Genomic DNA, 27,210 nt, shown 5'->3' with positions numbered 1-27,210 from the left:
TCTTAATCTAGAGTTTGTAGTGCTTGCGGGTCCTGGGAAATGTTTTGATGAAAGATTGAGTGATGGGTTGTTTTTATTGAAGGGTAATAGTATTATAGTGGTATTGTCTTTATTTGACGAATGTAATAGTAACTCATTATAGCCACAGTTATAATAAAGTTACAAGAATGTTGTTTTTCTTTTCCCTGACTGTTCATGCCCCATCTTTACTTTTTTTCAGGTTATGGTAATCTAGGAGCCGGTGGACTTGGAGCTGGTGGATTTGGAGCCGGTGGACTTGGTGCTGGTGGACTTGGAGGAGGTGAGTACTTATAGTCTGAAACTGAAATGATTGGTCATGTGTCCAAGCATGGGTGCAACATTTAATTGAAAGCAGGTTAGAAAATTATATTCACAGTTTAATAACATACATATTAAACCATTCTCATAAGGTTTCACAACAAAGATCTAACATGTCTTTTGAATGTTTGCTCACCTTTGCCTCTTTATATCATTTAGGTGGTTATGGTGGATATGGTGGAGGGACTGGGGGCTTCTTCCCAGGAGCTGGACAGAAGGCTGCCAAAAGAGGTACATCTTCTGTTTTTTTATAACTTATATTTTATTTCAACTTCACCAAACCGGAGTAAGTAGCACAGAAACCAAAGAGAAAGGTAGAGATTAAATAAATAAAGGGTTAGTGTAAGAATGGATATATGAATATATATGAATAGTCTGAAAGAGTGACATGAAATAAATAACTTTTTTCCATTAGTAAGGCCATTACAAGACTCCACCTCTTTATAAATTTTGGCTTTTGGAGTCTTAATGCATATGTAATTTGCTCCATCTCATACAGGTCCCATACTTTATGGATCTAAATGTTGTATAATGGAGGATCAGGTTTCAACCACGTAACTGTAATACACAGAGTGACTTTTACAATGAGGTATTGTATTCAGCATTAGTCACTCTGGTCTTTGCTGCTTGGAGTATATTTACACCATAAAAACCAGAAAGATGTCACTTTAGCTGATCATATCATTTGTAATATGTCAAGAACAATGATTCTGAAGAAATCAATTACACAAGAACCCAGCAGAAGTCAGACATTTGATGTTGGTGTATCGCTTATTACTTTAATAAGAAGTTAAGAGGCATGTGTGCATCAGTTATTTGCTATGGGTTTGATTCCTGACATCTGTTGTTTATGGATTCCTCCATTGGACACAAACACAAATGAAGGGATCACAGGCAATTGAGTGCTTTTTCCCTGATTTCTAAACAAAGTGCAGTGCTGTAGGCTCGCTGACTGTGATGGAAACTGGGGGTCATCAAACATGATGATGGAATATTGGTTGTTGGCATGAGCCACTGATTATGTTCCACTTGTTTGTTTTGAGTTGTTTGTTTTGATTGCTGGAGTGATCGGTTTCAACCTTTCTGTAGAAATACCTCCGATTCAAGGTTTGGCAAGTTTGGCTCTCATTTTTGCATTTAGGCTCGTGGTAAAAGATCCATCTGTGGAGTGTTCATGGTGTACCATTTAGATAGACTATCTCTTCCTTTAACTGCTTTCACTGTAATTTAACACAGACTATAGTGGTCATCTTCCTGCATGGTTTAGAAAGTAATCATAAGTATTAGCTTGTAAGCAAGCATTGTCCAACAGTAAAATCACTTGCTGCTGTGTAATTAAAAAGTTGTTGAAACAACAAAACAGATGCATTGTTTCTGATAAGGCTCCTTGATCGTTATTCCCTAAATCTCTCATATTAACGAATACTGCTGAAATTCTGGTTTTTCCACAGGTGCAGGAGGCCATCTGCTACCACAAGGAGGTAATCTGATTCTTGGCCTGATGACAGACTACTGTACAATCTTGAACTGTACTGAATACTGACACGAAGCCTTTCAGAACTTTGAAAGATCGGCATGCTTGCATGTTGTGAGAAAGCCAAAATGAATGTTTCGCATTAATAGTAACTCAGCATGAAAAACACTGTTTGGCAAGCACGAGTACATTTTTATCATGTACCTGCAAACCCCGGACAGTTTGAACTTCGGCAGAGCCCGAGCGTGACCTTAAGCTCTGTGCTCTGTATGTGCACATGAGTTGCTTTAAATTAGACAGGCTGATTAAGCATGGACTCAGGAGGGTCCACTCATGGCCAAGACTGTACTATGGCAAAGAGCCTACTCTTAAGTATTGGTTGGCAATGATGAAACTTCAGTCCCTAGAATCAGTCTGTACTCTTTTCATGACACTCAAAATAACAACCCGTTCCTCTGAAAGAGCACAGATAAAACAAAACATTCCCTTGCCAAACTTTTACTCACCAAATCTCCCAGGCCACATACTTACAGGCAGTGCGCAATGTCTGTCCGGCAAAGTATGGGGAATTTAAGATTAAAAAATGAAAGAAAAAAAAAACAGTTTAAACAAATAAATGAATGTGTTTTATTCTTTTGCCAAGCTCCCTTACAAGTGAAGCTGACAGCTCATTTCCTCCACTAGGGGATAGCCAAAGAAATGAGGCATTTGATGAGGCAAGACAAATGCCATGCATGCTGGCTGCCTGTCCTGATTACATGAAACATCAGCCATGTTGCTTTTGATCATGCAGTGATGACAGAATAGTAGGGCCAGATTAGCTACTCTCAATACCAATGGTCAGTGGAGGGATCTGGCTCCCTTCTGAGGAGGTGATGTCTGGCACTGGTCACATACCTGCTCATTACTTCTCCTCAGTATCACAGGGCCCTCTAGTGGTCATGGGATGTACAGCTATAGAATATTCATGTTGCAGCATTTCATTGGTGTGTAACTAATTGTGATTTTAACATAAAACCTGACATTGTATGGACAGGAGGAGGTCCTGGAGCTACAGGAACTGGAGCTGTGCCTGCTGGAGGCAAGTCACACACACAACACATCATTAAACCCATTTTCTTATTATATTTACTCTGCACTGCTTTTTAAAAAAGAGAAGTTAAACTTGCCTTAGTTACAGCTTGTGTTTACTTTTGTCATACTGTGATTTCTGCTTCCCAAGTACATTTTTGAGCCCAAATTGGCTCAGGTAGAGTGGAATTGATCTCTCTGACGAGAAGCCAATTTGGGCTCCAAACATAGAACTTTTCCTAATGTAATAAAGTAACAATTTTAAAGAGGGCTGTTAACCGTGTCCTTGGGAGGCAGAAATCACAGTTACAGTTGTTTGGACTCAGCACCTGGACATGAAAGACATGTGAATGTTTTTCACACTTTATATTTGTCATACTCCCCCAATGAGCCAAGTAACATTTTATGTTTTTTCTTTCAGTACCTGTTATTCCTCAAACTGGCCTTCCAGGAGGGGCCGGTGGTGGCGCAGGAAAGAAAGCTGCCAAAGTGCCAGGTTTTGTAGACTCAACAATAAACTCATAAAGCTGAAGGCAGACAGGACGTTGTTCACAAGGCAGCAGAACCACATCCAGTTCCTTTTCCATTGCATGTGGCAGGTGTTCAGTGCCACTGCAAAAAATAAAAGATAATTATTTGTAAAACAAAGATGTTTTACTAAATCTGGGTCTTCATTTTTTACTGTTGGCCCTCTTCATGGGAAATTGTGATACTTTTGTTTAAATCAGCTTCATCTATATTAGTGTACTCAGACTTTCAAACATAAATATTGCTGCTAAACTAAACTCAACCATAGATATATTGCACTTTCAACACTTCATGCAACGTGCTTTACACAGCAAGGGAAAACAACAAAAGAAAGACAGACAAGGAAAAATACAGAATTTGAATTGAAAAATGTATATCATATAAACACAGTATTAATCTAACCTGAGAAAAAGCAGCAACTATTTTGAAATACAGAATGTTCTTATTATATATGTTGTGATTTGTTTTCCTTTGGAAATTTTTTTAAACATCAAAAATTATGTCTATGCTAGTCAAATTTAAAAATCTGGCATCCAACACTCTGACATCTCTTCAATAGATTGATATATAATATAAACAGCAATACAATTCTTAAAATACTTGTGCACTCTTTATAGCTCATAAGAAATTAGACAATTATGTTAAAATTGATGCTTATGTATACTACCAGATACTTTTCATATATTTGAATGTGGATGCAGAAGTGCAGTACTGTCCTCTCTCATTGTCTGTGGCAGGTGTGGGTGTGCCTGGACTTTACCAAGGTGGACTGGTGCCAGGAAAAGGTTTGTCTCTTTCACTGATTAATCTCAGACAGTATTTGTCAAGTGTTTCACCATGTGAATGTTGAAAGTAAGCGCTGTACAGGGATTTAATGTGTTTGTTTTTTTGCGTTCTTATGGCTCCCTCAGGGTTTGGTGGACGCGGAGTTCTACCCGGGGTGGCCACCGGCACCGGCCTGAATCCAAAATCAAGTACGTTTTAGTTTTTTACTCATTGGTGTTGAATTGCTGTCCTCCTCATTGAATGCAATATGGGGAAAAAAGGAGTTCTACAAAGGTTAAACAATACATTACACACTTTACACAATACCTTAATAGAAAATATTACAGATTTCTTCGGTGAAACACATACAAAACAAAAGATAAATGAATAAGTACATGAAATAAAAAAGTAGATCAAGTGCTGGTGATGGTTGTCAAAGAACATTGTATATTCAAAAATGTCACTGGTCTCCGGACCACAATGGTACAGAGGAGTTTAAGTTTCCAGGCCAGTGCTCTGTTTGCTGTGTTTGTTTCATTGCTGTCTAGTATTTACATTCATACAATGATCTTCTCTCATCCATGTGTCTGATTGCATGTTCTGATTTTTCTCATGCAGTCGGAGGGGGAGGACAAGGACCAGGTAACTGTATTTATGATTATCGCTTTATTACAAACAAGTACATTTGTATTTACTGGTATTAGCTGATCAATTTATTTGCTCCAACACAGGAGGCCGGGGGTATGGTGGACCGGTGCAGCCAGGAGTATTCCATGGATACCCCCTCAAATCACCCAAAGTGCAAGGTGAGATCTGAATCCAGACTAACTAACTGTGTTATTTCGAAGTCACATTTTTGTGTTCATATGGGATGATGTTCATAGCGACCATCTGAACTTTGTCAATGTTGGAGTTTTTTTTCTCCAGCACACGGACAGTCTTACTCATCTTATGACCTGATAACTAATGGGCACCTCCATGGGTAGCACCCTAAGGTTTTCTGTGGTGGGTTTATCACTGGTTGATTCTGAAGAGAGAGGTCTGTCTTTGGGGTCACTGAAAAGCCCCACAAGCAGAACATTGCCTGTTTTATAGAAATTCCCTGTGCAATGCTACTTTGCTCCTAGTTCCACAGTGGATAAGGCAATTCAAAATGCTGCTACTAAACTTTGCTGCATTAGAGTATGCTTGCCAACTCTCCCATGTCCATCAGGGTGATTCAAAATACCATTAAAGGAAGGATGACGGATTTAATTTAATTTATTTAAAAAGATCCATTTAAGCGCTCTTTGGAGGGAAGTATGACTTGTATTTCTTTCCAAGTGAATTCTTTTTTTTTCTCCATACTTTTCTCTAGATTTCATCATTTCCCTTATGTAATCACAACTGTAATTACTGAATAAAGATACTATTATAGGTTAAGGGGAGATAATGATGGACCAGACATCTGACCATAGGCTCCAGCCATGAAATATGTTTACAATTGTATCTGGTACACTGAATATTTGTATATGAGAAATACTATTTAAACCTAGTAATCGGTTATTTTTTGAATGAGGCAAAGCAAACTACACAGGTTCAGCACCACTGCAGAAAAGAGGAACATGAATAGACTGTGCTATGGTGTAGGCCATCCACGATTACGTGAGCGGCCTAATCAGTAACACAATGAACACCTGAGACTTTTTGCATCTGCAAAGTGCTACAGATCAAAAAATACATACTGTAGTTTATACAAAAAACACACCAAACTTCAACAGCAGTTCACAAACACACTGAAAAGCATAATGCTCCTGTAGCAATGAACTACATGTCTTAAATCTTAACTTTTACTGGGACTTACTAACTAACCTCTTCATTGGTTGAATGTAGTTGTGAACAATTGCTCATGCATTTAAAAATAATTTGGACTCAGTCGGATCAAATTAATGGCATTCAAAACAATTACACTGCATTTTAAAGTATGGTCATTCTCTCACATAATTAATGTTAGACATGTTATTAACATAGTTGTTGCATTCTGCCGCATCATTTTCTTCAGGTGGCTATGGAGCAAAACCTGGAGGTGGCAAACTTCCCTATGGTACAAATATTTGTTTGCATTTTTACAAAGATTCAGCTTAACTGTGGCATCAGTTGAAATGCAGAGGTTACTGATGTGTCACGTTACAATGTTTCAGGTTATGGGGGCTTTGGTACTGGTGGAGCTGGACTGCCAGGAGGAAAAGGTGGCCCTGGTTCGATACCTGGATATCCTGTTGGAACTGGTGTGTGTTTGTGCAAATCTGCTGTTAACTGATATGAAGTAAAGTGGTGAAAAAGACTAATCATTAGACAAATGCCCAATGTATTTTTACTTTCTGCAGGAGTGGGGCCCGGGGGCATCTCACCTGCTCAGGCTAAAGCTGCCAAATATGGTAGTCTACCATATTCATTACCAAGACAATGTTCCCTATTGTTGCTTTGTTTTCTTATGAAAAACATGTGATGTGTTGTGTTACAGCAGTACTGAACATATTTGTATCTGACTAATATCTGTGCTGTCTGCCCCAGGTTTGGGTGGTCTTGGAGGTGTCGGGGGTCTTGGAGGTGTTGGGGGTGTTGGGGGTGTTGGGGGTGTCGGGGGTGTCGGGGGTGTCGGCGGTATCGGTGGTGTCGGTGGACTGTATCCAGGGCAAGTGCCAGGAGGTAAAATATCTAGCAATATACACAAAAATACTGATATACAGATATGTCACCCTGAATCAAAGACATTGTCAGTGTTTTAGAGCCACACTTGCATAGCTTAAAAAAGTAATTAGAAATACTTTCAATTGCTATTATCTCTGTTTTTTCTATTCTAAATGTAATGTAATGTCTTTGTAAAATATAATATTCCCTATCTTTGAATATTTTACAACAGGATATGGAGCTGGGTCTAAGGCTGCAAAATATGGTGAGAACTTTCATATTTTTGCATATAATGAAAGTATATTTATAATCATATCCTCACACTTTTTTCACATTATCTATTCACTCAACATGTAAGTAAAACTTCTAAAACATATCTAAAGTACTTTATAGTACCTTATGTTGTGTAGAACATCTCTGTTCTGCACACTTGACCTGTTTCTGCTACTGGGGTTCCCTGGACAGGAGTACCAGGGGGAGTACCAGGGGGAGTACCAGGGGGAGTACCAGGTGGGGTACCAGGTGGGGTACCAGGTGGGGTACCAGGGGGAGTACCAGGCGGAGTACCAGGTGGTGCACCCATTGGAGTACCAGGAGGAATTCCAAGTTTACCAGTGGCTGGTGGATATTCACCAGCAGCCAAAGCTGCTAAATATGGTATCATGCATAAATGGCATTATCATATGCACTTTTTTCAGATCAAATGCACATACGTCTTCAGAAGTACAAAACATGTACTCAGTGTGGAGTATTAGCTCTAATTACGGTTTCTCTCTCCCTCCCAGGGACAGGGATAGGAGGTCATCTAGGGGCAGGAGGTCATCTAGGGGCAGGAGGTCAACTAGGGGCAGGAGGACAAGTAGGACCAGGAGGATACTCCCCTGCTGCCAAAGCTGCTAAATATGGTATGGTATATAAATGGAAATATCATATGCACTTTTTTCAACTCAATATTATTCTTACGTTATGAGCTCTAAAATTTGTACATATATACGGCTTCAAAAGTACTAAATACGTACTCAGTGTGGTGTAAGTGTTACCTATAATAATGGTTTCTCTCTCACTCCCAGGAATAGGAGGTCAATTAGGGACAGGAGGTCAATTAGGGACAGGAGGTCAATTAGGGACAGGAGGACTACATGGACCAGGAGGACAAGTAGGACCCGGAGGATACTCTGCTGCTGCCAAAGCTGCTAAATATGGTATGGTAATTTCTTTGGGGATTAGGATCATGTCTAATTATCTGTTTAATTATAAATTATTCAAATGTTTGTTTTGAACAGTTGAAAAAGTCCAACTGAAATTAAATTGTGTAATTTGTTTCTGCTGCCTCATTTTTTTATTATTCTGTTGGAATACCATTAGTTCTCAGTCTATGTTGATTGAGAAATTATCAAGCAAGATCACCGTACTTTAAACAATGTTAGGTTTGTTGCACTTTGGTAGCTGAATGGTTACAGAACATGCCCTGTAACCATGACTTCTGCTGTTTTATGGGGAGCTTTTTCTCTCTGTCTTCCCTCTTTCTACTGCTGACTGTCAAAGTCAGACTGACTGTCAAGAACTGCCAAAAATGACCTTTAAAAAATACATATTGGACAAACTTGTTTTCCCACAGGAGTAGGGGGACTGGGAGGAACGGGAGGACTGGGAGGAACAGGAGCACTGGGAGGTGGAGGATACCCTGCTGCTGCTGCTGCCGCTGCCGCTGCTGCTGCCAAAGCAGCTAAATACGGTAATAATGGAATACTATGATCAAATCTCAGAACTTGTTGTATGGTTCCTGCAAGTGGATCTGGGTTCTTAGCAGCAGAGCCCAGTGATATGTGTTGCACTTTGGTAGCTGAATAGTTACAGCACATGCTCTGTAACCACTATGGTTGCTGTTTGATTCCACCAGGGGACCTTTTTTCTCTCTCCCTCATGTTTCCTGTCTGCCTCTCAAACACTTCCTGTCAAAGGCAAGAACTGCCAAAAATACACAAAAAACATATCAGATAAACTTGTTTTCCACAGGAGTAGGGGGGCTAGGAGGAACAGGAGGATTGGGAGGAACAGGAGGACTGGGAGGGACAGGAGGACTGGGAGGTGGAGGATACCCTGCTGCTGCTGCTGCTGCCGCTGCCAAAGCAGCTAAATACGGTAATAATTGAATTCTATTGTCAAATCTCAGAACTTGTCGTGTGGTTCCTGTTAGTGGATCTGGATTCTTAGCAGCAGAGCCCAGTGATATGTGGAGTAGAGAATAACAAGATATGCCATTAACAAGCCTGAAAGAGTCTGAGATTAAATACCAAGGGGTTAAGATCACAAGTAATAGTGTGTGTGTTGTATGGTATGGTTACAGTCTTGACAATGCTCCAACCATGTCCTCCAGTGCTCACCATTACAACTTAAATGCAGCCTACTTGATAACACTTTCAGATGTAAAGCCAGTGAAATGGAAGTGATACATCTGTTTATGTAGAACATGAACAGGAGGAGGCTCACTTCAGCTGCAGGGGCTATTTTTAGTACAAACTGTGGCAATTTCAAGGTCTGCTCAGGGAAAAAAAAGGCATGTTACTTGATCTGAATTGCTCTCCATACTCTAAGTTTAATTACAAGCAAAAATTACCATATTAAACCATATCACCAGCTTTAAGTTAGAATAAACTTATCTTCACAGGAGTAGGGGGACTAGGAGGCACAGAAGGACTAGGAGGAACAGGAGGACTGGGAGGAGGAGGATACCCTGCTGCTGCTGCTGCTGCCGCTGCCAAAGCAGCTAAATACGGTAATAATGGAATACTATTGTCAAATCTCAGAACTTGTTGTGTGGTTCCTGTGAGTGGATCTGGATTCTTAGCAGCAGAGCCCAGTGATATGTGGAGTAGAGAATACCCAGATATGCCATTAACGAAGCCTGAAAGAGTCTGAGATTAAATGCCGAGGGGTTAAGATCACAAGTAATAGTGTGTGTGTTGTATGGTATGGTTACAGTCTTGACAATGCTCCAACCATGTCCTCCAGTGCTCACCATTACAACTTAAATGCAGCCTACTTGATAACACTTTCAGATGTAAAGCCAGTGAAATGGAAGTGATACATCTGTTTATGTAGAACATGAACAGGAGGAGGCTCACTTCAGCTGCAGGGGCTGTTTTTAATACAAACTGTGGCAATTTCAAGATCTGCTCAAGGAAAAAAGAGCATGTTACTTGATCTGAATTGCTGTCAATACTCTAAGTTTAATTACAAGCAAAAATTACCATATTAAACCATATCACCAGCTTTAAGTTAGAATAAACTTGTCTTCACAGGAGTAGGGGGACTAGGAGGCACAGCAGGACTAGGTGGAACAGGAGGACTTGGAGGAACAGGAGGACTGGGAGGTGGGGGATACCCTGCTGCTGCTGCTGCTGCCAAAGCAGCTAAATACGGTAAAAATTGAATACTATTGTCAAATCTCAGGACTTGTCGTGTGGTTCCTGTGTAGAGCCCAGTGATATGTGGAGCAGAGAATACGAAAGTATGCCATGAACGAAGCCTGAAAGAGTCTGAGATTAAATACCGGGGTTAAGATCACAAGTAGTAGTGTGGCTGTTGTATCGTTTATTTTACAGTTTTGACATTGCTACCAGGAGCTACAGTCTTGACAATGCTCCAACCATGCCCTCTGGTACTCACCATTACAACTTAAATGCAGCCTACTTGATAACACTTTCAGATGTAAAGCCAGTGAAATGGAAGTGATACATCTGTTTATGTAGAACATGAACAGGAGGAGGCTCACTTCAGCTGCAGGGGCTGTTTTTAGTACAAACTGTGGCAATTTCAAGGTCTGCTCAAGGAAAAAAGAGCATGTTACTTGATCTGAATCGCTCTCAATACTCTAAGTTTAATTACCTGCAAAAATTACCATATTAAACCATATCAACAGCTTTAACCTGGAATAAATTTGTCTTCACAGGAGTAGGGGGACTAGGAGGCACAGCAGGACTAGGAGGAACAGGTGGACTGGGAGGAACAGGCGGACTGGGAGGTGGGGGATACCCTGCTGCTGCTGCTGCTGCTGCTAAAGCTGCTAAATATGGTAACTACAATTAAAACTCTGGAAAGGACAATGGAACCAAACATTGCACTTAAAACAATTGCAAATAGTGTTTTAAGTGAATGTACATGATTACATGATACATTTTTACATTAAAGGCCCAGGTGGTGCAGGAGGAATTCCAAATGGTGGTGGCGGGGGAGGAGTCCCATTTTTACCAGGATATGGATGTAAGCGTCCCCCACAAACTTTTTAATCTACATGAGTAGTGAGAGAATTATTTTATTACTTTTTAATCTAACTTTTTCTGGACATGTGTTGCAGCTTTGGCGGCAGGTGCCAAACCTCCTAAATATGGTAAGACTGTGATTTATTATTCCATATAGTGTATTGATTAACACTCTATAAGATGTAGGCTGACTTATTGCTCCTATGCTGTGCTGATCTGTGCAATATTTTTTTATGTACAACATGCTACTAGACAAAAAAAAATGTTGCACACAAAAGTTTTATAATTTAGTAATCTTTCATTCATAAGGTTCAATCTTAATTCTCCCCAACAGGAGTCCCAGGAGCAGGCCAAGGAGGAGTTCCAGGAGGAGCCGGTCAGATACTACCTGGTGGTGGCGGCTATGGTGGTGAGATTTTAAAATGATATAGCAGTGGAGACAAAAAGAGTTTGTTCAATGCAAGTGTCTCTGCTGTTTCCTTTATGATAATTCAATATGATCTGATGAATTTTCAGTCACAGACATTATGTCACTTCCTGACAGGTTACGGAGCTGGTGCTGGAGTCAAACCTCCAAAGTATGGTGAGATGTTTTCTTGTTTTTGAGATTATTTTTACATTTTTTGACTAATATGAAGAATCATCTGAATCATTTTTATACTTTGTGGACCATAAACTGTTTCATCACTAATTTTGTGGATTTGAATTTAAATTTTTTAGCAGCAGTGGTTAGAGTGTATGTGTAAATGTAGTATTTAATTAAAGTAGTTTGAGTAGGACAAGGGCCTAGTGCAGGATTGGGACTAGGGGAACAGGAGGAGCAGGAGGAGTAGGAGGAGTATCTGGGGTACTAACTGGAGGAGGGGATACTTCGCTACTGTAGATGCTGATAAATATGGCAGCAGGAATAAGATTCCTCAACAGCCTGGATAGGTGATCTCATTGTTTTGGTTGTTACCCCAAACTCCTGACCATAGCTGAGGGAATGTAGACTGACTGGTAAATCGAAAGCTTAGCCTTCATGCTAGGCTCCCTCTTCCCAATGCAGCACCAGCCTCCTGTCGATCTCATGCTCAATCTTATCCTCATTCGTGAATAAGATTACAAGGTGCTTCGACTCCTTTGCTTCTGGTAGTGACTCAACCTAAAGGGAGCAATCCACCTCTTTCCTCTCATCATGGCCTTTGACTTGCATCTATTGACAATTTTTCCCACCACTTCATACTTGACTCCAAAGACACACATGACCTGAAAAAGCCAGAACCACCTCAAAAAGCAGAGATGCAGTCTCTTATTATATCTTATTTCTAGTGCAAGTTATTCCTCATTACCCTGGGACCAGCATGCCAGGCCTCTGCCTTCATCGACCATCCAACTTGCCCTCACATCTTACATACCAAGTGTGGGCCTCATGGCAGTAGCCTGATGTCTCCCTTTGGGCTGAGCCTGACTGAGCCCCACGCTCACTGCCTGGGGCTTGCACCAGGAGTGCGCCCCGGTCTCCCTATTCCGGGCACAGGGAACTCTGTCACAAAGAGTTTTGGCATTGCTCTTATTCAGACCCTCACCTGAATTAGTTCTGTGTCGTCAGAACAATTTGCCTCGAGTGACTGTATCAGGAGTTATTGTCAATGCAGCCCAAAATGACATCCAACAATTATACAGAGGTCAGACAAGAGGTCAAGTGTCCAGAAGTCCACAATAGAGTCTGTAGTAGGGTAGAAGTTTGTATTCTTCTGTATTGTAATGCAGCAGATAACAGTGGCATCAATTTGCTGACCTCTTGTGTGCCTCTCGCAGGAGGCATCACTGGAGTAGGACTTGCTGTGCCAGGAGCTACTCCAGGTACAGGCGTCAGTGGCGTTCCAGATGGTTCTGTTGTTGTGTTACCAGGTGGTACAGGTGTTCCTGGAAAACCAGGTGAAGTGTTAGAATACAGTTTCATATATTTTTAGATGAGTCTTTTTTATAAGTTGTGCATTGTTGATGATCTTTTCATTGCTTTCACAGCAGAGGTTCAAATTCCCTATGGAACTCCTCAACCAGGTACAGTCTATGTATGTTTTGCAGTTTTTTCTTTTGCAGTAGCTATGTATAGCATATGGGAGGATGATTTTACTGCCAAAACCTTAAAGGATATATGTACAGTATTTATTTATTTATTCTTTAACCATGAGAGGCTCATCCAGACTCCTTCAGCAAACCCCTTGCAGCACTTTAAACAACAGACTGACAGCTAACCCGCTGCAGCATCCACTTATATTTGGCAATGGCACTCTACCTTGGAGTCACTGCACCAGTACTGTGCCATCATTTATCCCCTCTACATTTTCTTCACCCATTTCTGCCCACAAAACTCACATGTTGTTTCTAAATCGAGTGCTACCAGCTATTGACCACCTCCAGCTTACAGCCTCCCAGCTGTGGGAGTATCAAGGTGCCCCTTACAGCTTCTGCCTTGTCTGGTCTCTCTCACTCTGCGGCTGTTTTAAAGCAAAGTGGATGAAATTGCGACCTGTTGTCTTTTGCCAGAGTCTACACCTATTGCCGCAACTGGCAAGGCCCCAGAGGTCCCGCAGCCCAGTAAGACTTGCTGTTTGCATGAAACCTTTGACCATGAAGTTAAATCTGTGGTATTTGAGATATATCAAAATTGCAGTGGAGCTGTAATGTATTTTCTACTCTGATGTAGTATGGGACAGTCCACTCAGTATTTGTGCATGTGATTATTTCCTGTCCCAAAAGAGACATTTAAGAACCTTTGTTTATTCCAAGTGTTTTGAATTTCTACATCAGGGTTTTAAACAGCAAAACACTGATGCAAATTTTCATCTTTGTCTAAATCTAAGTCTTTATGTATTTAATTATGCAATATGGGAATATACTCATAATTTAAATGGCTAGAAATTACATCTTGGAATTGAAATTTTCTGATTTAATGGGAATTGTCCATCTTCTCGAATACTGTTTGGAACAACCATAGAAAACTGTCTTCAGTATACATTCATTATTTTTACAACTATTCTCCAGTTTTGGGCCTGTAAAGACAGGCAGTAGTCAGTGTTTTCTTTCAGCATTACACAAGATATAATACATGATATTGCCATTTTTTGGCCACTGGCATTGTGTAGTCAGGATACAAGAATATTTACACATGACAGCTGTGCTTCAGACATAATGTTTAGACGATAGGCTTCATGTAATGCTGAGAGAGGAGTTGATTTAGCCTGCCTGGCCCCTACAACTCCCCCAATACTACAGTATGTCAGTAGTGGCCACAGGTTGTTTCTTTTTCTCAACAGTACTTGTCTTGTGCGCTCCTCTCCTTTTCACTAACAGCTCACTGTGCTTCATTACTTTTCATCATATCATAGCTGTAATTTTTTGGATAATGGCAAACCTAGTTTACTTATTGAGAAGACATTCAGAAAGTGGTGTTAGATTAATGCTGGAACTTTGCTTGCTCTTAGAGATTTGTTTTTGACAATATGAATGCTTGCATTTATAGTGCATTAGTTCTACAGTGGGGGATTTCTGTGATATTTATAGAGTTTAAATGTCATAAAACTGTTGACATCAAAGTCACATGGTAATGTTATGTATTATCTAAACTTTTTATAATTATATATATCAAATGAAGTGCAAAGCCCCTGCTATAGAATATTACCTTTCAGTAGATTGTTGTTTTGTATGTCTGCTGTCTTGACACAATTTTCTTGTCATTTTAAATGTCTGTTTTATATTATTTTGAAAGGTGTATGTCTTGCCCTCAGTCCCTGTTTGTTATTCCTCCTATCTAGAGCAACTATATATTTCATTGTTATTAATATAATCAGACAAAATCATTGACATTCAATATTTTAAAAGACATTTTGACTAATGTGACTTTCTATTTATTTATTCTTTTTTGCACTTCGTCTTCTTGTGGTGGATGTGTGAAAACAGGCGGTGGGTTCAGATTAAGTGCATACATTTGCAGCTACTTTATTTCATCCTGTAGTATGTCTTAACTTGTTCTCATGTACTTTTATTCCTGCCTGATTTTATACAGTTGGTGGTGGAATTATTCAGCCTAGTGGTGAGTAGTACATATGAGATTATATTTAATTAATACTATACTATGACAATAGAGTAAACTGTATATACACTGACTGTAGATAGCTTACATGATGGTACTTTTTTTTTTGTTTCACAGCTGGCACAAGTGTTGGTAAATATGTGAAAAAAATGTATCTCAATCGCATGTTGAAATATGCCAAAGAATACTCAACAATTTATTATTTAGATACGTAACAAAACTCTAAGAGCCTTGTATTTATATGTTACAGGTGGAGCAGGTGTTGGACCGTCTCACGGTGGTAAGAGCAGTCTTGTTGATTTATTTATTTATCTATTCATTTGCATGTGTACTAATTATGTGCAATTAATCAGTTCACAATATTCTGCTGTATTTGTACCAGATGTCATATTTGTATCGGATGTTAATGGATGTAACGTCTGCCTGTGTTTTTAGTTGGTGCCACAGGACAAGGACAGCCTGGTAAGCGTAAACAACCTCCGTTTGTGTCTGTGGTCAAATTGGCTCTTAGCACTGTTCCTCTAAATGTGCTGCTTTGGCCTTTTAAAGTGTAAGAAATCTGAATTATGATGATAAAAATGAAAGTTACTAAGCCCACAAGGAGACCAGTAATATATAACACATAGAAGAGTAAGGTTTCACCATGATGACACACTCATTGTTTACCTGGTCATGTGACTTTCATAGTTCAAAGAAAGCAAAATTAACAGATCTAAATGAATTATTTCACCAAACAAATATATGATATATAGTTATATATCATGCAGCCACTAGGTAAACCATCCTTTAGTGTTAATGCTGTATATACAGTATTTGATTTCATATTTGGGTGCATTATTATTATTATTTTCTGATCTCCTTGCTTCTGACATCATAAGATTTTTTCTGTGGATGAGCTCTGCTCTGTTTCCCACAGTTTAAATTGTTTCACTCTCTGTGTTGTATGTTTTCTGTCTTCTTGCTCATTTGCATTAATTTTTAGCCCATTTACAATAGGGAATGTTAGACTGGACACGCTTTAACTCTCTTCTCTCATTTAGTTGCAACTGGAGTCCAACAACCTGGAGGTAGGCCAGTTTACTGTTATTTATTCAGGAACTCTATGTTGTTCTTTTTAGCCTTGAGGTACAATTCATCCTGCTGGCCACATGGTGGAGACAAAGACAAATACAACTACTATAGTTGTTTGTCTAGCTGCAACAGCCTATGACTATGATAACTCTAAACACTGCTGTTTTCAGGTGTTGGTGTTGGCACAGGTGTCAAAGCACCTAAACCATTTGTACCAGGTATGAATATAAATGATTAATATTTACTTTTTAAAGACAACAAACTCTTCCTCATTCTGTTAAATCTTGTTACTGCAAAAAAGTGATTTATTTGTACTGTTTTGTGTTAAATTTGGCAACATAACATCTCCTGCTTGTGAACCTGCTTCATTCAGTTGATCTTGCACATTCCTTTGCCATAAAACCAACGTTAAATAAATTGTATATATACACCAGGTACTGATAATGCATAAAGGTAATTTCTACATGCAACCCCAACTGTATGATGCAGTTAAATGACTGAATGCTTATTTCAGTCCTCCTGCAAAGCCTTGTCATTTCATAATCAAAACACCCTAATGACGTTATCATATACCAAAACACTTTTTATTCAAATTCTATTCAATGTTATAGATCGTTCTCAGGCTGTATTTACTGTACTTACCATCCACATTTTGTCTAGACAGTGAATGGCTCAGCTTTAATCAATAAAGCCAGCAGTTAATACATGAGGAAAAGCTGCATCAGACATTTCTTCACCCAATTATCCCACCCATGGACTGAACACTCATCAGTTTTGTGCATCTGTGGGTTCGCAGTTTTAGTGCATTTTTGCTGTTCTGCGCTATTTTACCTGTGATGGACACGAGACCAAGTCCAAGGTGTTTCTATTGCATTTTATTTAGTCTAACTCAATCAGTCAATCAATCAGTTTGTCATACTGAATGTGGGCTTTGAATGAAAACAACAAACTGGAAATCTATAATTATGATGATAATCATCTATATATATAAAAATCTATATCACATAACCCTTTCAGCTTTCATAAGCAGAATCGGAAGATAGATCAATTGATTTTGTTTCTCTGGTTTTTGCTGAGAACAGAATTCTTTGATTAATCTCAGTTTTCCAAATAATACGTCTAATAATGTATGAAACAATTCATAGGACTAGTTGTTTGCTAATCTTACAATAAGATGTAGCTGGAGAGGATAAAACTAGCATAAATACAAACAGTTTTTTATTCATTTTAATGGAGAATCTTCTGTTTAATCTTCTGAATTCACACCTTCAGTCTTGTAACACTTTAACTCCATAGGTGCAGGAGGATATCCCTATGGTGGAAACTACGGAGGCAAGTTCCCTATGTTTATAATTTTAGCATTTATAGATTTGGTTTAAATTGGAGTGAGTATTACTTCTATCCTTTCTGCGCTTCAGTTCCTTATGGTGCAGGTACCGGCACTGGAACTGGACCTGGAACTCTGCCTGGAGCGAAGCCTCTGAAACCTCCAGGTGTGTGTATGTGTGTGCATTTCTGTTTTAAAACAAACCACCCCATTCTACAGTTTAAACAGAGTCATTTCAAATTGTATATTTATGTTTTTTTGGGGGATGTTTTTAGCTTTTTGCATGAGCAGACTCATATGCTGTTGTTTGTTTGCAGCAGCGGGTGGAACGGGAGGAGTGGGAATCCCACTTGCAGCAGGAGGTTATCAAGGTTAGAAGGCACCTACATTTCATTCAACATGTAAAATTTAGGAAGTTTTGTGAACCCTAAGAACACTAGACATACTGTAAGTGTCAGGTAATAGGGGAAACAAGAGGCATCAAAAGCATAAATACGTTTTGCGTCCCTTTTCAAGAAAAAAAAGATAACTTTTTTCTTTTAAACTGTATTTTTCAATAAGAATCCTTTAATTATTACCATTTCTTCCCTGGGCCTGTCCCCGACAAAAACTGTAGAAGATGAGCTAACCTACTCGACAATAATGCCACTTTTCTCTGTCGTCATAATTCAGGGGGATACAGTCCATATCTTCATGGTTATGGACAGGGTATGTATGAAAGGAGAGGAGGCTGACGGCATTAATACACAATGTTCCCCCAACTTTAAAAAATAACAAGAACGTTCTGCCCAGTGCTCAAAGTGACAGTTGGTCAAGAGATGCCATCGCATTGCACTTCCTGTGCAGGAAATTGGCCAATGTGCTGATAAGTTTCTGTGTGGGGCGTAGGATCAGGAATGAGAAGACAGTTGGATTCTGTGATGAAGAATGTGATGAAGGAAATCAACTGGTCTCTTAGTGGAGGCAGTATTTACAGTCTTTCTGGAGTTTCTTTGTCTGGTTTACAATCCTGAGCAGTTGAGGGTCTTTATCACCTCATCTAAGCCAGTCTTCTGTCTCTTGTGGCAGGTGGGCTGACGTATCCCTCTGCAGTTGGACTGGGAGGTGCTGGTGCTGGTGCTGGAGCTAAAGCACCAAAACCAGGTAATAAAACAGGCCTGTTACTGTTAGAGCATCTGGTAGCACAATGTATATGTGTTTCCAGGGTGTCTGCCGGGCTTGAAAAGCCTTAGAAAGAACTGACTTTAGTTTCTTCACTATAAGGCCTTACAAAAATGTCTTAAATTTCATTTACAAAAATTTGAAATAATTTCTCTTGCTTGCCTTAGGCTGTAATGTTTATAAAAATCTTTTTATATTAACATATCAACTAAAAGAAGGATTGGTTTGACAGTGGATTCTGTGTGCAGGAGGTGGTTTAATCATTTCTTGACAGTTGACACTGTCACTGCTGCTAACTATAGTAGCTAGGACCCTTTTTTTTAAAAAATGGACAGTGTTAATTTTTAGCAAAAACCTGGTCCAGGTTGTCTTAATTTAATTGATTAACCATTAGGAATTATATTCATATGCGAAAGAGGAGAGAAGAATTAGACATGATAATAAATACTTCTAGGTTAATACTTCTAGGTTATATTGTCGTCTAGTTTTCCATCATACCTTCATATTTTGCCCAGTATGACCACAAAGGGGATTAAATTGCATTGTATGTGGTCTTAAAAAGGTCTTAAATACAACTTGGTGAACCCTGCAGACCCTGAGGCAGATGTTGGCAACACTGTATATAAAGATCCAAGTTTTCAGCTCATACTATCTTCCACTCTGCATCCTCCTTTAATATTACTAGAATATTTCCAGTATTGTATTCTATAAACTGTTTTTATTTGTATAGTTAGAAATGAGTTGATGTTTGGCAAAACAGTTTCTTTTATTAATTTAGTAAAATTCATTGTATTGAATGATCGTTTGCAGCATAAACATGTCCAAGAAAGTGGAGTTAGTGGAGTTGGGTTAACAGCAGTAGAATAAAATCGGACCCTCTGGTAGGTATATAGACAGAAATTTTACAAAACCCAGCTACACCAAAATGTCAGTGATCCCTGCAGTGTTACAGCACCGTCAGGAGTTTGTAAATGGAGCAAACAACAACACAACATTTCCCAATGGAGACTGATTACTGTTAGTAATACTGTGTACAACATCAAAGTGTGACTGTTTGAAGATAACACTAACCCCTGGAGAATCCTGCCCTGAAATAGCAAAGCCCTGCCAGGGGAAGTCTGGAAGAGGTTGTTGCCGTGACTTCAGCTGAGCCACTGGCTACATGTCACAATAGAAAGCTGACAACAAGTCATGTTTACTGGACATCACAAGAATACACACTTTCTCATGATTTGTTTATTTGCTTTTTGTCTGAGCAGGCTATGGCAATCTTGGAGGTGGTGGTGGATATCAGCCAGGTGAGGACCTCTGCATGTTCATTAAATATTTTCTGCTTCCTTCTGTTAGAGAAAATAAACAATAGTTGGCTAATATGGCACCTGTTCTGCCTCTGGTCCCGCCTGTCCTCCTCTTCCTCTGTCCATCAGTGAGCGATGAGTGTAATCGCACAGCAGCAGCCTCATCTCACCGCGCCACAGATACTGTTCCAGCCAGTCATAAGAACTCGTGGCCCTAATCCTCCTCCCAGTGGCCACAGACATATCCGTCTGTGTGAAATGCTACTACAGATGGTTTAATAACTTTTATTTGCTGGCATAGTTTTTCCAACAGAGAGACTATAATCATGAAAACTAGGTCAAGTTGTCAAATTCTCTGTATTTACTTTATGTATCGCTCTAAATTACTGGGATGTTTAGTCTATTGAGTTAAGTGTAAACACTGTATGACATTTTATCTCAGTGGGTTTACTTAGTCTCTATGGTAACTGCTTTTTAATTTTACAGGTGTGGGTCGTGTAGCTCCCGGTTATGGCGGAGCTTACCCTCAGCAGTACTACCAAGGTACTTGTACTGCTTCCTGTGCATTACTGTGTGTGTGTGTGGGTGTGTGTGTGTGCACAAAGTAAATGTTTAAACTTTCACTTTCTGATGTGGATTTTGTCAAGTGAATTTCATTTACATAGCCCAATATCACAAATCAGACAGATCTATTTTGTAACACGCTATGTGTTTTTGTTGGGCGGTAACTGGCATTCTGTGTTGTGACCTTTGAGGAGCATCGGTTGTGCAATAAATCAGTGGAAAGGACCCAACAGACAACAGAATAGAGTCATTTATCATAGGGAAGTGGAGGCAAAAGAAGACAATAAAAGGATGATGTGTGTGTGTGTATGTGGGGGGTCTACTTAAAAAGACAATAGAGTGCTGTTTCAGAGATTCACTAGAGTACTGTGTTTATTTCAGTATAGTTAATGAAAAGGTTTTAAAATAATTTCCAGTACATTCATAGTTTGTCATTGTTTTTTCTGCTACTGGAATCCAAACATCAGCCCCAATAAGTTAGCTGACATCCAGACCTGCCTCCACCAACACAAGGATTTAGAGCACAGATGATTCTTTAACTTTTCATCCTTGTCTCTGGATCAGGAGGCGGATTAATGTCCAACTGCCAGCAGCCAGGTAACACAGCTGGACAGATGAAAGGACAGGTTAAACTGACCCGCTGCTTACCCTTCTGGAGCTGAGAGCATAAAGAAAGGGAGAGGGGAACAACTGCATGCTGATAGGAAGTTTCATCTTCCTCGGTTATCACAATCCTTTCATATCTAGTAAAGGATGATGAAATACCACATTGTATAAGAAAATGTCTCTTTATGGCTCATTAGCCCTCTAAGTTTCTTCTCACTCTCCTTCCCTTTATGTTGGACTCCTTCACTTAAACACAATGCAGCTTCTGCACACTTCCACTATAATTCTAGAGGTTGACATACGCGAGAAAGATTATAACCACAATTATTCTCAGGTTAAATTGAAAAGTCCTGAATTTTTGGATATGAATAAATTTAATTTAATCACACATAAAATCCTAATTACACACATTTATTGAATAAATACTTAATGTTCTTGTGGTTTCTTTAAACAAAATATAATTAAGGGCTTTTCATTTTAACTTAAAATTGTTTTTTTCAATTTGTTCATACACATGGGAGGTTGATTTTGTATGAGGGAATTAAATTGTGTTTGAATGACACTCATCTGCATTTTACATCCCTGTGCACCTAATTACAGAGAGATTAATTGGATTACTATAGACAGTGCAGCAAATCAAAATAATATTGATGTTTAATGCAATCTTTCTCCCATTTGCAAAAAATTAGTGAAGAAAATTAGGCTGTGCAGTCTGTGTCAGAGCTGACTATTTATATTTGTGCAGATTTATTGGGCCAAACCAATCTTTCTCTCTACCAAGTTTCAACAAAAGTTATGTGTCTGTATGTTTGAAATGCAAAACGGAAAATACACATTGTCTACATAAAAAATGGTTACTCTGAGCATCTCTGCATCAGACAGCTCCTCACCAGAGTGCTAAGCACTAAGTGCCTCCCATGTGATCATATCCAATGTCAACAGTTTTCTTCTTACCGGATCACGGCCAGAAGAAATACATCAACCACTGTGACAGATCCAGAGTGGTTTCATCTAAGCATTTGTCCACTGGCACCAACTCATCCCTCATTTGTCTTTGTCTTTAATGTTGTCTAGGTGGATATGTACCAGCTCCACTGACTCCTCAACAAGGTAACAAACACCTACCTCCTCACATTTTCCCATGCACTCATTATTAAGGGATAGTAATTTGTTTCAGTAATGCAAACGACCGCTGCACTTCACCTCATTTTGCAAGTCCTCTCTCATAAACTCTGCTCTTTGGCAGAGGTTAGCAACATGTCAGATTATTTGGATGAAGGGTGGAGTGTGAGTTGGTACTGTGTGTGCTTGTGGGTGCAGATGGTGCAGCACAACCAGTATGCTGAATGCGTGATAATCTGCATTTTACTGAACATCTGAGATTAATGCGGGTGGGATTATTTCAAGGAAAGCACGTCTGGTGTCTTAGATAACTACATTTTACTGGTTTAAACTCACGATGTCTGAGTTACTGATGGCCTTGGAGTGTACCTTTAAATATAAAGAAAGTAGATACGTATACACAGAAAATAACAAAATCCAGGCAGTTCATTTCAGTCAGTGCTGATGAAGTTTGATCAGTCTTTCCCCAACTAAAAAGCACAAGTTAGAAAAACTTTCTCTTTGTGATGAATCACAGATTAAGATTCAAAATCATGAGGACTCACTCATTTAGCTTGTTAGCACAGTTGCAATTCATCCTTACTCCACATTACTGCTCAGATATAACAACTTGTATTTGCTTTTTATGACAAACAATAGAAGTTGCCTTGAGCAAATTGTGAACCATGTGATAATTCAGTTTCACATTTTCTCATTACAAATCAAGTCTTTTGTTTGTTTGTTTGTTTGTTTTTTGTTTCACTTTAGTAAACATCAGTGAAGTTTTGTCAAATTACTATTTACAATGTTAAAAAATCAAATTCCAAGAGCAGACTATCCTGGAGCAGATGTACAACACAATATACTTTATATGGATTCTTAAAAAGCCTGATGTTCTCCTTTATGTCTGTATGATTGACACATATACACAATGATTCAGGGCGGCATATTGTTTTATGTTAATTCAATATAATTTTAATGTCATCATTCATTAATATACACATATTGTTATGATAAACAATATTATTTTGTGTGTTAGGATGTTTGTGTTAAGAACCATTCCTGTGCAGAACACATGCAGCTGCCTCTTCTTCATACAAAGGCCTTAATAACAGTATTGAATGTCCACTTAGATTGTGTGAGTTGTTCTGTCATCAATAAATCCATCTGTAATTTCATTTACAGCACCTGTGTTTGGTTCAGTGGTAGTGGACATCATCGGCTCTGCTGTCTTTACTGCTGAATAGAAGCTGTGGTTGAACACCACACGAGCACTAGTCATAAACTTCATTCAGCCATGCAGGAAAAGTCGTAGACTCATTAAACATTTGTTCGCCAGAGGAGCATTTCTGGTTAAAGTAAATAGCTAATTTTGTTTCTGTTCTTTTGCAGCCAAAGCAGCCAAGTATGGTCCACTACAGGGCTTCCTCGGTGGTGCAGGAGGAGGAGGGGTCTACAGAGGTAAAAGACTTTCAGACTTTATGTTCTTATGTATACAGATTATTTATAGATGAATCATAAAATTCCAAGCAGTTGTTGTGTAAAGGTGCAGCAGTGTCAATGCTAACAAACAGTATTCGGCACATGTGTGAACCAGCTGATGCTGAGCAAAGACTAAACTGTAATTCTGGTGATCTTTGCTGCAGGTGGAGCCGCAGGATGCCAGGGCAAATACTGCGGGAGGAGGAAGTAGAGGATCTCTTGAGATCCAGTGTGACCTCAAGAAACTATGGTGCTACTGCATGATGGAGAATGTACATTTTATATGCAAACAAACCAACATTAGACAATGTGCAAAGATGTTTTTTTACTGACTTGACTTTAACATCTGTTTTTATACGAACCCACCGACCCAGAGTTTTGTACACGTTCTGATGTGACGTATGTTACTGATAGTGCCTTTAGTCATTAACGTGGTCAAGTTAATTTGCTTTAACTCCCCATACTGCACCAGCCTAGTTAAAACACCAAGTGTTTGTTTGTGTCAGCATATATTGCAGTGTGTGTGTGTGTGTGTGTGTGTGTGTGTGTGCGTGTGTGTGTGTGCGTGTGCGTGCGTGTGTGTGTGCGTGCGTGTGTGTGCGTGCGTGCTGTGTGTGTGTGTGTTGTTTTGGCATATGGTTGTACTGTTGTGCGAAAGACTGTCTGAACCATTGGCTGCCGTTGTGACCTAATGAATGATTTCCCTTTCGGTTTGAATCCTAAAGTGAGGTGATCTGTCCTTAGTATTACAGCCCACACTGTCACACCTCGCTGTGCAGATCTCTTCTCTGACATGTCAGAGGGGCTAGGTTGGTCCAGGCTCGTCCAAAAACTGATGAAATCTAGCCAATCTCAGCATCGTTTTTGGCTCCCCGTCTTCTTAGCTGCTATTTTTAGGCCTGTTGGGTATAAAGCAGCAGGAATCGGGGCTCCGGCCAACCCATCTGCTCTCAGTAACTTTGCTGATTCTTGTTGCTATGCAGTTCAGTCTCCTCAGCATTTTTTATCCTGCCAAACTTGTGATGTATGAAGAGCAGCTCCTGCTCTGAGGGACAGTATGCTGAAGACAATCAAAAAAACGTTTCATTCCTTAATGTTTAAAAACCACAAGAAAGCAGTGTTTCCTTTTAGTTCCAAGTAGAATAAAACATCATTCAGATCCTACTCTGGCATGTACATTATGTATGTATGAATGTTTAATTATGTGTCACTGTCCTAAAGTCTGGGATAGAGCGCTTTAGTCTGCTTCAAATGTTTAGTCTCATCGCAGCAATTATTTACATTTATGTCATTACATGATTATCCAAGATTTTTTGCACCATGCTTTGACTCATAGCTTTATTGTTATCAGGAATGTGTGAACATAAAACAAGAACAATCCTTTGCTTTTGCATTTATTCACTGTTAAGAATTGTAACACAGAGTAAGACTTTGTTCAATGGAAGAGCCTGCAGTATGAGTTTATGTGAGGCACATGCTCCCATTGTTCTTCATTTACTTGAGCTGCTTTTAAAAAGGCTTTACTGACCAAAGGTTCATGAGCGCTGTTGCCAAGTGACCCCATCTCTTTCTGTAATTGTGTACTGTATTTTGTACTAATTTGATGCTAGCCAGCTTCAGTTCCTTCACTCGGTGCTGTGTAACAACTGTCTTTGAGCCTCACTAGGTCAGACCTTGTCTTATGTGCCGTGGGATACTCTTCATCTTTATTTAAAACTGTTTTTATAAGGAGGAACAGTGTGGTTTTGCACTTTTTATATTTCCATGACACACGTGATTTGTTCCTAGATATCCCGGCATTTTATTTGCTTCATTAGATAACAAAATAAAATGTGTTTAAAGATCTTCTGTCTTCTGATTTGTTTTTTTCTCTCTATCTTAATGCGTTACAAAGCAGCAGCAGCAGCTTGACCTGAGAGTTGATCAAAACCACCTGGCCTGCTGGTGGATCAGTTTGCTGTAAACCACATACCACATAGCAATAATATCCTGGCTTCAGGTCCTGCCTGTTCTGGACCTCTGAGACATCTTCTTCTTTCCAGTCTCTCCCACTGGGCAAAATGAATCAGGACCCATCAGATTTTCTAAATCTGACTTTTTCCTTGTGATGAAAACAAACCCTAGATGAGGGGTGGACATTTTGCCAGTGTCTCAGTACACTGTCTATAAACTCCTGTTCCTGTTCTTGTTGTGCCAGCTGGAAATAATGAACTCATGCTGCTGTTCTCTGGAGATCTCCTGGGAGAACCAGTGACCCATGATCCACATCCTGTAAAAGTAGCTTACACTGTTGTTCCATCAGCAGAAGCTTCAGTCTTATAATGTCCCGCTCATAGGTCCCGCTTCAGGAATGCCAGTGTCACTATAGAGCTGCAGGACGATGCTACAAAACTAATCTACAAACCCCTGTATCACAGGAATATTTTAACTCAGTCATACCAAAGGCACTAGAAAGTAACTTGGGGCCAAATTAGGGAAAATGGAGACAAAGTTTTGGGACTGTTTGAGGTGTGTTAGATTTAAATGTAGTTGTTGATTTCCAAGGTAATTTTGTTGGGGGAAAATGTTCCATTTAAATCCTATGTATTTATTCACGATTCATTCAATATGAGAAACTTTAGTCTCCAGTAAAAATTGAATTTTATGTTGGCTTGTGGACAAATTCAGCATTATTGCATCTTCAGTTGGCCTAATTTGCAGTTACTAAAAGACTTAACTTACACTTTATTTTTTAAATTTAACTGCTGTTAGTCTTTACACATCAAGTGACACTTCAACTGCTTAAAATTCATGCACTTGAACTGTACTACTTTTACCACATACACATCATCTGACATTTCAATTACTTAAGTTTTGATTTGTGTCTGCATTACAAATCTCTTCGTCACCCTATTTTCACTCAGCAAACAACAAAGCCGCATCACAGCCAACATCTGGTGCGGAGTGGGACAGACCGTCCAGCTGACCAAATCATTATCTCATGGTTGGGCTGTGTCTGATAAAATCAGCATGAATCCAGGATAATGACAACAGGTCTGCTGGGTATTTGGCAATCATAGTGAAAGTTATAGATGACTAAAACTTATTTTTTCAAGCACACAGACCCTGAACTTCACTGGGCTAGCATGGGTCTGTTTCCCCTGTACACTCACTTTACACACCCTGGAGGTCATTTTGAAAAAGCTCTGTTTTCTGGGACAGAAACTCTGTTTTTGCCTTTTGGACAGGGTCTAAAATTGAGAGAAAAAGATGCTTAGAGAAGTTTATAGAAGCTATTTGTAAGTTCTGACATTGCTACATAGCCAGCATTAGCATTAGCAGCCATTTACTTATCAGTCTTGGCAAGAGCTTCAGCTATCCTTGGTTTTACATGAGGTTGCTACAGTGACTCAGTATCGGAAAGTGGCAAGACA

The 27,210-nt window shown here is 39.4% G+C and overlaps 1 protein-coding gene and 1 long non-coding RNA gene across 2 annotated transcripts; both read left to right on the top strand.

Annotated features, from left to right (window-relative positions):
• The first annotated feature begins 6,825 nt into the window (after nucleotides 1-6,825).
• On the top strand, nucleotides 6,826-7,340 carry LOC111228056. The gene is made up of 3 exons (XR_002665364.1): nucleotides 6,826-6,865; nucleotides 7,080-7,112; nucleotides 7,313-7,340. It is a non-coding gene; the product is annotated as an uncharacterized LOC111228056 (long non-coding RNA).
• A 169-nt stretch (nucleotides 7,341-7,509) lies between these two features.
• Nucleotides 7,510-26,051, top strand: LOC111228023 (elastin-like). The gene is made up of 22 exons (XM_022753792.1): nucleotides 7,510-7,570; nucleotides 7,633-7,752; nucleotides 8,466-8,582; nucleotides 8,864-8,989; nucleotides 10,150-10,269; nucleotides 10,800-10,922; nucleotides 11,205-11,245; nucleotides 11,444-11,518; nucleotides 11,654-11,692; nucleotides 12,421-12,607; nucleotides 12,910-13,029; nucleotides 13,642-13,692; nucleotides 17,555-17,590; nucleotides 17,677-17,751; nucleotides 17,903-17,956; nucleotides 18,654-18,728; nucleotides 20,006-20,044; nucleotides 20,531-20,587; nucleotides 21,173-21,234; nucleotides 23,708-23,776; nucleotides 23,962-24,069; nucleotides 25,995-26,051. The coding sequence occupies exons 1-22, from the start codon at nucleotides 7,510-7,512 to the stop codon at nucleotides 26,049-26,051; spliced, it is 1,812 nt and encodes a 603-aa protein (XP_022609513.1).
• The last annotated feature ends 1,159 nt before the right edge of the window (nucleotides 26,052-27,210 follow it).

Source organism: Seriola dumerili, unplaced genomic scaffold (genome assembly GCF_002260705.1).
Source record: "Seriola dumerili isolate Sdu_G_001 unplaced genomic scaffold, Sdu_1.0 BDQW01000199.1, whole genome shotgun sequence".
NCBI lineage: Eukaryota > Metazoa > Chordata > Actinopteri > Carangiformes > Carangidae > Seriola > Seriola dumerili.
This window is presented reverse-complemented; position numbering and strand designations above follow the sequence as displayed.